This window comes from Doryrhamphus excisus, chromosome 7, assembly GCF_030265055.1.
Source record: "Doryrhamphus excisus isolate RoL2022-K1 chromosome 7, RoL_Dexc_1.0, whole genome shotgun sequence".
NCBI classification, from domain to species: Eukaryota; Metazoa; Chordata; class Actinopteri; order Syngnathiformes; family Syngnathidae; genus Doryrhamphus; species Doryrhamphus excisus.
Window position 1 is genome coordinate 4,767,894 of NC_080472.1, and position 12,053 is coordinate 4,779,946.

Sequence of the window (12,053 nt, forward strand, 5' to 3'; positions counted from 1 at the left end):
ATATACTAATGTATATATATAATATATATATAGTATATATATATATATAGTATAATATATATATACTAAAAAAAATTACTAAAAAGGTATACAATTTTATTTATTTTTTTAAATATATATAGAAAAATATATAAAACAAAATAAATAAATACATGATGAGAGAAACATACCAAAAATACTTAGAAGAACGGATAATTAGAAGAACGGGTACAAATTAACTAAAAAAAATGAAAGCTGTAATAAAAGATACGTATATATTTTTTGTTGCTCAATATTCCTATGACATTAAAATTATTATTATTACAATATAAATATTATTAGTTATTTACTGATTTATTCCAATTTATCCATTACAATAGACTTATTATTTATTGATATATTATTATAGTTCTTCCTATACATACTGTATATAATTGTATTGATAAAAGTTTATTGATATAATAATAATATGAAATGGATGGATGGTATTCATGGTGTTATGTAGCGTGAGTGACGAGTGACATTAGCGTAGGTTTATTTACAAATAAAATAAAAATACGAATAAAGGCATATCTTATCTTATCAAATGTGTCACAATAAAAAATATCTACATGTACTTAACTCCACGTATGAGGCGGGGGGAGGGGGCGGGGGTGCCAGCTAAGCAGGACATCAGGCTGAGTCTGAGGTTTCACGAGTGAACCATTCCAGTACGTCCTTCCTGTTGTGTGCCACCCACTTCATGTTGGTCCTGGTCCTCTCCAGCGCCTGCTCCACGGCGGCGGCGGCCGAGCCCAACTGCCCCGCGTTCTCCTCTTTGAAGTCCAGCAGCTGCAAGGATCGGGAGCGAGGTTTCAATGCGGGACCGTGCGAGTGCTGCCGCTAACCATTCATGTCAGCGTTCGTACCTGCTCGTACTCAAACTGGGTGGAGAAGCGTTGGGTGACGCCGTGAATGAGGCCGCCGAAGGAGAACGATCCACCACCGTAACTGTGCAACATAAGAACATTAAGAGCATAAAAAGCTAAATCATGATTCGGAGTGCATGAGAAAGCTGATAAAAGGTGCACACTCACTCATTGTACAAGTAGTCCCACTTGCTTCTGACAAAGTCCCAGGCCAGCGGCTGTCCGATGGCGTTCCCGGCAATGGAGGTGATGACGTTGGTGGCGTCCTGCTTCCGGATCTTCTCTGTGTCCAGACTGTAGTCCAGATACCTACAGCAGACCCGGGACCAGGGAGGGTGCAAGGGAAAGAAAGTCAACAAAAGTGCTGCTGACAGCACTTATTATTAAAATTATTTAAATTATTTTTAAAATTATTAAAATTATTTTTAAAATTATTTTTAAAATTATTATTAAAATTATTATTAAAATTATTATTAAAATTATTAAAATTATTAAAATTATTAAAATTATTAAAATTATTAAAATTATTAAAATTATTAAAATTATTAAAATTAATATTGCATTCAATTGAAAAGGGGATCATTTAGGTTCTTTAATTATTATTATTATTATTCATCATTACTATGAAATAATATTTAATTAATATTATAATTTATTTATAATTTTATTTTACCATGGATGCAATTTAATTATTATTATTTATATCATGACATCATTATTTTATATGACATTTACAAAACATTTAAATGTAAACATTTTCTAATAAATAATTTTCAAATTAAATTAAATTAAATTTTACGATGTGTATACTATTTTTTTTACATTTCATAAGTTATTCTACATTTTGTGCATATTTTTGTCCTAAATAAACATATAAATGTATCATTTTCATCAACTTTGTGAAAAAAATAGAAACCAGGCTTTGCTACACATCTTAAAATAAAGCTGTAAAAACGGCAGTCACAGATCTGTAACTGCACTGGGGTCTTGAAAACAGCAATAACTGAGCTTTTATTGGAGGAAATATTGTATGCTTACTGGCAAATAAAAATTGGACAAATGTAAAAAAAAAAAAAAAAAAGCAGGCTTCGCTACACATCTTAAAATAAAAAATGAGCTGAATGATCGGAAAGGAGCAACACGGCCCCCTAGTGGGGAGGTGAAAGACAACAACAGAAAGACGGGACTGACCTGTTGAGCAGCCAGGGTTGTCTGGTGCAGGCCAGCGCACTTAGGAGCTTGTTGGCCTCTGAGGCGATGGTGGCGTTCTTGAACATGGCCCAAGCAAAGTCCCACTCCTCCGCGCCGCCCGCCGCCACGGCGCTGCAGTACGCCGTGGACCTCAGGTTGGGACTGATCCTGCGGCGGAAGGAAAAACACCATCTGAGCACTCTTCCCGAGACGTAGCGGGCGAGCGTTTACGTACACGTTGGTGCCGTTTCTCATCCAGTCCCTGAACCAGCCGGCGACCAGCTCCCGACAGGCTTCCACTCCGCTGCTGCAGGCCTTGGAGATGGCAATCACCTGGTTGTACCTCCACAAGGACACACAAGGACATGCACCATGATGCGCCATGATGGGGACGGGACACTTGATTAGTCTCGCTTACTGGTCCGTGTGCTTGTCGGGAACCTGGGTCCAGTTGGCCGTCACCTCTCGGAAGTACTCGAACAGGGGAGTGATTTGCTTCTTCATGTACGCCTGCAGGACGAGCACCTTTTTAACCACTTACACATCTGATGTCAAATAAAATAAAATATTAATAAATAATATAATAAAATAATAAATAATAATAATAATTTAAAAAATAATATTTATTTCAATGTTTTCAATAAAATAATAATATATCATATAATAAAATAATAAATAATAATAAAAAAAAAATTAAATGTTTTGCCATTAAGAACTCCATAGGAAAAGCTATGAATTTAAGAAGCCTGTCGCCTCTCGTTGTGGTTGTTGGCGAACCTGCATGGGTCCGTAGACCTCGCTGCGATCAAACATGAGGTAGAAGTAGTCCAGGTTGCTACTGGCCGTCTGCCAGGGCAGGTACTCCACTTCCTTCTGCAGGAACTTGGTGGTGCTCAGAGCCAGAGTTAGGTTCACCATCTTTGCTCTAAAACAAACAAGAAGAAAAGCAGCCCACATGAAGCGTGTGATCCATGTGAGAAGATGGAGGAAGATGGTGACGGACCTGGCCAAGTTGAAAGCATCGCCAATGATCTGAGCTCGGTTGACGACCGGGATATCCTGCCAGGAGATTGGAGAGGGAGCTGAAACGTGACGTCCACGGTCGGCGCCAGCGCCACCTGCTGGTCAGAAAGTCCTACCTGATGCTGCGAGTCCAGCTTGGCCAGGAGACGCTCCCAGTTCTGCAGGTCGTAGTTGACCCTGTAGAAGCCCGTCATGTTTATGTTGGCCATCAGCCACTCATCAGGACCCAGAAGAACCATGTCCGGGTTTGTTTCTGGTGTTAATGCACAAACCACACCCCCAATAATTAGCATATTCATATAAATTCCATCCCAGGGTCAGACTAAAAGCATTTTTAAAACGCTCCTTGTGGTACCCCTTGACAAATAACACAATAGGAGACCTTTCATTTGCAGTTCTATGGTTATCGTAACAATTTTCCTACCTTCTTTACTAAGAAGCCAGTGCTGCTGAGGAACGCCATCAGTCTTTATCCACGTGACAGGAACAAACCACTCATAACTGCAAACACACACACACATCATCACTTTATGACAAATATTAACATCTATGAGCCATGTGCAAGTTGGGAAAAATATTATAACCTCATAATGTTATGACAAGAAAATTGACAAAAAGAAGGTAGGATTATTTTTAAAAAGCAACAGCAAAAACGGGTAAACCAGCTGTCATTCTAACAGTTACATTTTTATGACAATAAACTAATAATTGGCACAAAGTTGGAATATTATATATATTATAATAATATCATGAATAATAAACATGGCTATGGAAAGTCAGAATGGTAAATTTTGCAGGTACTTGAACTGTGAGGGGGCGTCCACCACGGAGTCGGGGTCCAGCAAGAAGTGTTTCTGGGAGATTCTCCCAGTCTGGGTGTCGATGGTGACCACAGGAAAGCCCATCTGGAGGATCCAGCGATTCATGATGGTCTCCACCGAGTGAGGAAGAGTCAGGCCGGCTTCATCCACCGCCTGGTGACACCCCCACAAAGCAAATATTATTATTGTTATGATTATTATTATTATTATGATCATGGCCGCTTTCATTATGTACACTGCCTTCATCATGCACTAGTTCTCTACATTCTCTTCCCTGCTACTTCTTAGTGCTACCTTGCTAGGTGCTAGCATGCTAACCTTTAACATGTTAGCCTTTGTGCAATTTTAATGATGTCAAAATGTATATACTACTTGGTGATATCTTGCTAGGTGACAGCATGCTAACTGGTATGTTAGCATGTGTTATAGCATTTCAGCTATTTCAATAATGTCCAAATACATACTATGTTGGAACACCACAGAACTGCCTTGTCACTTTCGGTACAGTGTGCTATCTTGCTAGGTGTTAGCATGCTGACATTAACGTGTTAGCATTTCAGTCTATGTAATGATGTCAAAATGCATATACAGTGGCATGATGTCGGAACTATGGAACTACCTTGGCACCTTTGCTACTTAGTGATACCTTGCTTTGTGGTAGCATGCTACCTGTTAGCATGATAGCATTTCAGCTATTTTACTCATGTCAAAATTCTAATTGATACATGGCATGATGTGGGTACACTATAAAAATGCCGTGGCACGTTCGGTACTTGCTATGTTGTCAGGTGCTAGCATGCTAACTGCTAGGCTGTTAGTGTTTTTGCCAATATCTTTATATTTAATTGCATGCATTTACATGGATTAATGCAAAATCATGACAGAATGGCACTTTTGGTACTTAGCACTATCTTGCTAGGTGCTAGCTTTAGCATTTTATGTCACATTGCGCTTTGCACTTCAACAACCACCTGCTGAAGCAAAGGTTGTTCCCATGATATGAACATATATCTACACAGGGTGGTGGCATGCTAGTTGTTAGCATCCTAGCTATTAACATTGTTATCAAAAGGGCAGCTTTAAATACAGGGCAAAATTGTTGTTAAAAAGCTACTTTGGCTTCATAATTAGTAATGTGTATTTGTCAATGAAGATGTCTAATGACGCAGGTGGTCTTCTTACCATTTGCAGGTGCTTCCAGAGGTCTGTGTAGACTGTGTTGTCGTACTTGAACTCCTCCAAGTAGTTCTGCAGACAAGATCAATCACATGGATGAAAGGGCACTGACGCTTTTGGACACGTCCCAAAGGGATACCGACATGGAGTCCTTTGGAAAAGACGTCCTCTGTGATGAACTCAGACAGCATCCTGAGCACGGCGGCTCCCTACTGGGTGGAACAAAAGCGTTTGAAAAGCGTTTCATCACCAATGCGTCTTTTCACGCACCTTGCTGTATGTGATGGAGTCGAAGAGCTGGTTGATCTGTGCTGGCGTCTGGATGTCCTCCTCCTTGGATGACAGGGGGTGGGACGAGGCCAACGCGTCCACGTTCATCACGCTGATGATCTCGTTCAGGACGATCAAGTCTTTCTGGGGGAAAAAAAGGTAAATGTCGGCCGTTTCATTTGACGTACGCAATGGTTGGGCTTTTATTTGTCCCACATTCATTTTAGCACATTCCATTTTATTTTTCATTAAAAAATTAATAAATAAATAAAATAAATAAAATAAATAAAATAAATAAAATAAATAAAATAAATAAAATAAATAAAATAAATTGAAAAATGTATTACATGCATTAAATGAAAAGCTACTGTATTTAAAAATTAAAAGAAAATGTGCGTTAATACAGAAATCAATAGTTAATTGTATAATTAATAATTCATAATAATTAATAATAACTAATATAGAAAATTTAATTTAAAAAGCAAAAACAAAAAATAATTAATTTTATTTACTGGTAGAGCTTTATTAAGAGAAACTTTTTTTAATAAAACATAAATCCAATTCTATTGTGCTATCAAAGGACTGTAAAGCTAAAAATAAAAATCATACAAAGAAAGAATTCCATGAACTAAAATGAAATGATGCAAGGTTTTTGGGGAAAGCTAAAATAAAATTGTCATGATGGTGTTCGTGTTCGCTCTCTTTTCTCTTTCAGTGTCAGTGAGTGAAAAGTAAAAAAAAAGAAGAATAAATGACCATATTCCATGAGGGTTCAGCATAATGGGCTCCTAGGTAGGTAGGACACACAGGTGGGGAGTACTAACTCACCATATTCCATGAGGGTTCAGCGTAGTGGGCTCCTAGGTAGGACACGTAGGTGGCAAATCCTTCATTGAGCCACAAGTCATTCCACCAGCGTGTGGTCACCAGGTTCCCAAACCACTGCATGCCAAGACGGGGGACATGATTTTTTTTAGATGGAGATGACCAATTCCTGCAGAAGGTTTGCTTCCTTTACCATGTGAGCCAGCTCATGAGAGATGACGGTGGCCACCCATTCCTTGTCCCCATTGGATGACACGTTGGGGTTGTATAGGAGAGCGCTCTCGCTGTAGGTGATCAGACCCCAGTTCTCCATGGCGCCGGCGCTGAAGTCTGGTAGAGCGATCTGGTCTACAAGGAAAGACACCACAAGTATTGCGACATGTGGCCTTTGTGTCTTCATTCATTGATCAAAGCATGTGTCCCAAAACTTTTGCAGTGAGATCCTTACCAGACTTCTTCAGGGGGTAGGAGGAGTTATAGTAGTCCTCAAAGAATGCCAGGATCGGTCCGGTCTTGGCCAGAGCGTAGTCCCCTTGGCCCTCCTCGATGGCTAGCTTGCGAGCCCAGATCCTGATCTGCAAACACCCAACAGCTCAAACAACAACACCGGCGACCACCAGAGGACGCCAAAGATCATCTATAGCTGGCTTCTGGTTTTTAAGGACAAACTGCAACAATGCTAGTCAAAGATCATCTTTATAACAAGAGTGCTTTGCTGTTTTTTAGGGACTGGCTGCAACAAAGATAGTCAAAGATCCTCTATATGACAGGACCACATGGTGGTATTTAGATGAAGTACTGCCATAGATCCTCTGTAGTATAGAAGATCTTTGACTAGTGTTATACAGACAGAAAAAAACACTAGTCAAAGATCCTCTATGTCTGACAGGACCGTATAGTGATATTTAAAGAATTTTAAGAAGTGCTGTTTGTGACTGTTTGTAAGGACCGACTGAAGATACATGAGTCAAAGATCCTCAATACGACAGAAGTTTTTGAATCTCCTCTGAAAACACGAGTTACAGATCCTCTATATAGGACAGGACCACATTGTGGTATTTTTTAAATTCTACTGCAAAAATACGGGTCGAAGCTCTTCTCATGACACAGGATAGGGTATAACCCCGTCAGCCCCTTAAGTGGAGGATGCTCCACACCCTCCACGATGACATCACAGTACTAACCTCAGGCTGGGTCGTCCTACGCTAATCAGGATCAGGGGTAATGAGTCACTTTTACCGCGGATCAAAGCTAATCCGAGCCATACTCCAAAATAAAAACAGTGGAACCTCTCACATATGAACAGAAGATCCTTTTGAGGGGGGGCGGGGGGTGTGTGAAGGCCAAGCAAGGGGACGCATTCATGGCAAATGTGCCAAGATATGTAGGGTCTAAATAAAATCCATAAAGAATTCTACCAAGGGCACCAGAGGTGGCGCTGGAGTCAAAAATCAAAGATCCTCTATATGTCTGTTTAACAGGAATACTCTGCTGTTTTTAAGGATCTACTGCAAAAATGCTAGTAAAAGATTCTTTTTGGGACGGAATCATGCTTATGTTGTGAAAGCAGATCAATCACATGGCCAGTTAGGAGATGTTTTACCAGAACGTCCGCTCCCGGGTCGGCGGCGATGTGTCCAAAGTCGCACACGACGATGGCCAGCAAGTAGGTGGACATTCTCTCTGTGGGTTGAAAGTCAGTCTGGAGTAAAGGCACGCCATCGATGTTGACGTTGATAGGCTCTACCGGGACAAAAAACGCTTGATGATGCTCAGCCGTGGAACGGAAAAGGACTGACTCACCGTTGTTGACGGCGTTGGAAAGCGCCACGGTCCCTCGGGGGTGAAAGAGCGTCAACGTGAAGACGGCCTTCATGGCGGGCTCGTCGAAGCACGGGAAAGTTTTCCTGGCGTCCGTGGGCTGCATCTGCGTGGTGGCCAAGACCCTGATGGTGGCACGCGGGTTGAAAGGTCAAATAAACATCGTAAACAATCTTTGACTGATATAACATTTGACCAAAATCTACAGTGTTGGTTGAAGCTGGCTCTTTTTAAGTGCTATTTTTAATGATCAAAAATATCTATAGGTGTTGGTAGAGGCCCTTTTTAGGTGCTATTTTTAATTATCAAAAACAATCTAATGTTTTCATGAGGCTGTTTAACATGCTATTTTAATGATCAAAAATAGTGTTGGATGAGGCTCTTTATAAGTGCTATTTTTAATTATCAAAAAATTTATAGTGTTGGATGAGGCTCTTTTTATGTGCTATTTTTAATGATCAAAAACAATCTACTGTGTTTCATAAGGTTGTTTTTACATGCTATTTTTAATCGAAAAAATCTGTGTGTTTTATAAGGCTATTTTTAAGTACTATTTTTAATGATTAAAAAAATCTAGTGTTGGATGAGGCTCTTTTTAAGTGCTATTTTTAATGATAAAAACAATCTGTGTTATATAAGGCTCTTTTTAAGTGCTATTTTTAGTGATCAAAAAAATCTATAGTGTTGGATGAGGCTCTTTTTAAGTGCTATTTTTAATTATCAAAAACAATCTACTTTGTTTCATGAGGCCGTTTTTACATGCTATTTTTAGTTATCAAAAAATATATAGTTTTGTATGAGGCTCTTTTTAAATGCTATTTTTAATGACCAAAAAGAATCTACTGTGTTTGATGAGGCTGTTTTTACATGCTATTTTTAATGATTAAAAACAATCTACAATGTTGGATGAGGTTGTTTTTACGTGCTATTTTTAATGATCAAAAACTATAGTTTTGTATGAGGCTCTTTTTAAATGCTATTTTTAATGATCAATAAGAATCTACTGTGTTTGATGAGGCTGTTTTTGCATGCTATTTTTAATGATTAAAAACAATCTACAATGTTAGATGAGGTTGTTTTTACGTGCTATTTTTAATGATCAAAAACTATAGTTGTGGATGAAGTTTTTAAACCCGATCAGGTTGTCGGTGCTATTGTTTCATGATCAAAAGCAGCCTATATTCCTGGGTGAAGCTGTTTTTAGGTGCTACTAGAATAGAAGGCATAGCTGGTCGGGGCAGCAGCAGCGTGTGATGTCAGGTTCTCCATCTTACCTCCCCACTTTGAGACCAATGACAGACTTGGGTTTGGCTCCCAAAGCGGAGCCATAATCATCCTCATCAAATCAATCACATTTGAGACGAGGGAAGAAGACAAAAACGTACTTTTTCACTCCGTCCTCCATGTACTCGCTCCTGTAGAAGCCCCCCAGGTCGTCTGCTAGCTCTCCCTCAAAGCTGGTGTAGAGGCTGTATGTACTGCCGGCTTGCAGCTCCCCGCTCAGTTGGATGACCAGGTACTGCGTGGGGACCTCCAACCAGGTCTTCCTCAGCGGGGGCGCCTCTGTTCCGTCGAGACCCTGCAGCAGGGCCAGGTGGTCTCCGTCAAAGCTGCTCAGGTTGAGCTTATGAGAGTGGATGAGGATGAGGTCCGTGTTGTTGACGCAGGTGAAGACCACCGTGGAGCTCCCGGTGAAGAAGAAGAGGCCGTCGGATCGGGGCTCCAGACGAGGCCACAGGGTGACATCGTATGAGATGGGGACGACGGAGGTGGGCAGCCGGTAGCGGTGCCAGGGCTGCTGCGGGCCAGGAGGTGTGGTGGTGCTGATGTTGGAGGAAGGGGTGGAGGTGATGGTGGTCGTAGAGGGCTGAGCTGTGGAGGATACTGACGCTGCTTCATTCTTTGACCTCTCCTCAGCGTAGACCACAGCCAAGGCGATGATGGTAGCGGCGGCCGCTACACCCACCACCACTAAGGTGACCGCCGTTCCTTTGCTGAGGTAGACTCCTTTTCTCATGCTTGCATCTGAGAAGAAACCTCAGAGCGACGCCTCTTTATACCCGTCACAGACGCAGCCCGAAGTTAATGGATCATCTCCTGGGTGTGTAGAAGCCTTCCAGATAAGAGGGTGTAAACTTTGACCTTACTGCCGGACCGGCGTGGCGAGGAGCTACCTCTGTGTCATCACGCGTGGAAGCTCTTCCTCCCAAGTATGTCGGGTGGGAGTAGAAGTGCTGTGTCAAGTGAAGTCGCACCGGGTCTAAATATGGGCTGGCCTAACTCCTATTTAGCCTCGCTTGCGCAAAGACTGACACTTTGTGGCCTGCAGTGGCGAGCGGAGATGTTCCAGTGGTTGATGTGAAAAAACATTTAAACCCACTGCAAGTCTTCCTGACACCTCAGTGGACGCAAGCCTCCACTACCAAAGACAACGAATTTATGTTTTTTTTTTACGTTTGAATTTTGATTTTTTTTTCTCTCATCAGTTTGTGCCGAAAATTTCATGGAATAAAAATGCATGTATAAAATATTCGTTAAAATAATTTCAGCTGCTATAAAGTCAGGAGGAATAAAATCAGTCCAAAACCAATCAAATATGTTTTTAAAATTATTTAGCGATTCTACACGGCTATAGCATTTAAATAGCTTGTTTGCTGGATCGATGCTGTTTTCAAACAAGGAAAGCAAGCTAACATACATACAAGCAGCCTTGGATGAAGCAAATGTTTTTTTTTTCTTCATTTTTTATAATGTTGCTCTTTATAGTCTTCAATTAACTAATGCTGTGAGTGACATCATTCACCCACAGGGATGAAATGAGACTAATCTTTTTTAAAAAAGAGAAGTGAATGACGTGGATGGCGCACATCATGTTTCCTCTAAACCCTGACTGGGTGACCACCGATCCTTGTGGCTAAAAGACGCCACTGGAAAGCAATGAGTCAAGTGAACGTGGAGGGCTTGTGATGCGCTTTTGGTTTGCTTATTTCAAAATAAGGTGCGGAAAAAACCTTTGGGTGCCTTCTGATAGCACCCACGGTGCAATGACATCACCCATCCTCCCAGAAAATAGGAGTGGAATTGAAGCCAAAAAATAATACTATAATAAATAAGACTTGTGTAGAGAACTTACTGTTGATACCTTGAATTTGTCAGCCATTTATAGTATCCTTTCACAGGGTAATGAAATGCAAATAGAATCAAATACATTTTTGATTCAGCATTCAGGACCCCGCAAATGCACAGAATATTTGTTCAAAACAGTATCTTCCTTTCCAAAAATATGCAAATACACAAAAATAACACATTTCATTGATACTGAGTTCATAATAAGTTACAAATGCGTGATAATCAAGTATAAAATGTACTTACAATCATATTCAATCACACATCACTCCTTGTATTTTAGCTAGCGTTAGCCTTTTAGCTAGCGTTAGCATTTTAGCTAGCGTTAGCATTTTAGCTAGTGTATCATGCGAGGTGTAGGGCGTTTAGAATCACTCTTTTCAGCCCAAAAACTCACAAACTTGTACTATTTGGAGAGGACGTGTGAGCTCCGTTGATTCAACACAACAGGTGCCAGCATTCAAACCTCTTAGCAACTTATCAACGGCAGTTGCATTCTCGTGACGTCATCAGTGTCCCGCTCCTCAGGCATGACCAATCAACTTTCGCCAAATCAACCTATTTACACTAGCATTCGCCTTTTAGCTAGCATTAAAGTTTTAGGTAGTGTTTGCCTTGTAGCTAGTGTTAGCCTTTTACCTAGCGTTAGCCTTTTAGCAAGCGTTAGCCTTGTAGCTAGTGTTAGCCTTTTACCTAGCGTTAGCCTTTTAGCTAGCGTTAGCCTTGTAGCTAGTGTTGGCCTTGTAGCTAGTGTTAGCCTTTTAGCTAGCGTTAGCCTTTTAGCTAGATCTAGCTAGCAGAGCCAAGTAGAAGCACGTGTTTGGGCAAGGTCTGATCATTAAACTAATCATTAAACTTTATTAGGGACATTTACACAAGGTAACCACATCCAATACAAGAGTTCTATACAAAA

General features: G+C 40.6%; 1 protein-coding gene across 2 annotated transcripts; it reads right to left on the bottom strand.

The window, feature by feature from the left end:
* Positions 1-209: 209 nt before the first annotated feature.
* Positions 210-11,611, bottom strand: LOC131132820 (aminopeptidase N-like). Of its 2 annotated transcripts, XM_058078813.1 has the most exons (20): positions 9,400-11,611; positions 7,997-8,139; positions 7,797-7,936; positions 6,642-6,768; positions 6,387-6,541; positions 6,197-6,310; positions 5,369-5,512; positions 5,242-5,307; positions 5,105-5,170; positions 3,903-4,075; positions 3,526-3,602; positions 3,218-3,354; positions 3,082-3,137; positions 2,856-3,003; positions 2,497-2,588; positions 2,314-2,421; positions 2,079-2,246; positions 1,056-1,196; positions 888-969; positions 210-810 (listed from the first exon to the last, which is right to left on the bottom strand). In XM_058078813.1, the coding sequence occupies exons 1-20, from the start codon at positions 10,029-10,031 to the stop codon at positions 652-654; spliced, it is 2,928 nt and encodes a 975-aa protein (XP_057934796.1). In that variant the 5' UTR covers positions 10,032-11,611; the 3' UTR covers positions 210-651. The 2 variants fall into 2 exon arrangements, with proteins under 2 accessions (XP_057934796.1, XP_057934795.1); XM_058078812.1 differs by having other exon boundaries at positions 7,797-8,139.
* Positions 11,612-12,053: the final 442 nt, after the last annotated feature.

Excerpts from the sequence above, each read along its gene's own strand:
- LOC131132820 (XM_058078812.1), bottom strand. The coding sequence starts at position 10,031 with ATGAGAAAAGGAGTCTACCTCAGCAAAGGAACGGCGGTCACCTTAGTG. Across the intron at positions 5,308-5,368 it reads ACTCCATCACATACAGCAAG|GGAGCCGCCGTGCTCAGGAT; the intron begins GTGCGTGAAAAG and ends TCCACCCAGTAG. Across the intron at positions 4,076-5,104 it reads TCTGGAAGCACCTGCAAATG|GCGGTGGATGAAGCCGGCCT; the intron begins GTAAGAAGACCA and ends GGGTGTCACCAG.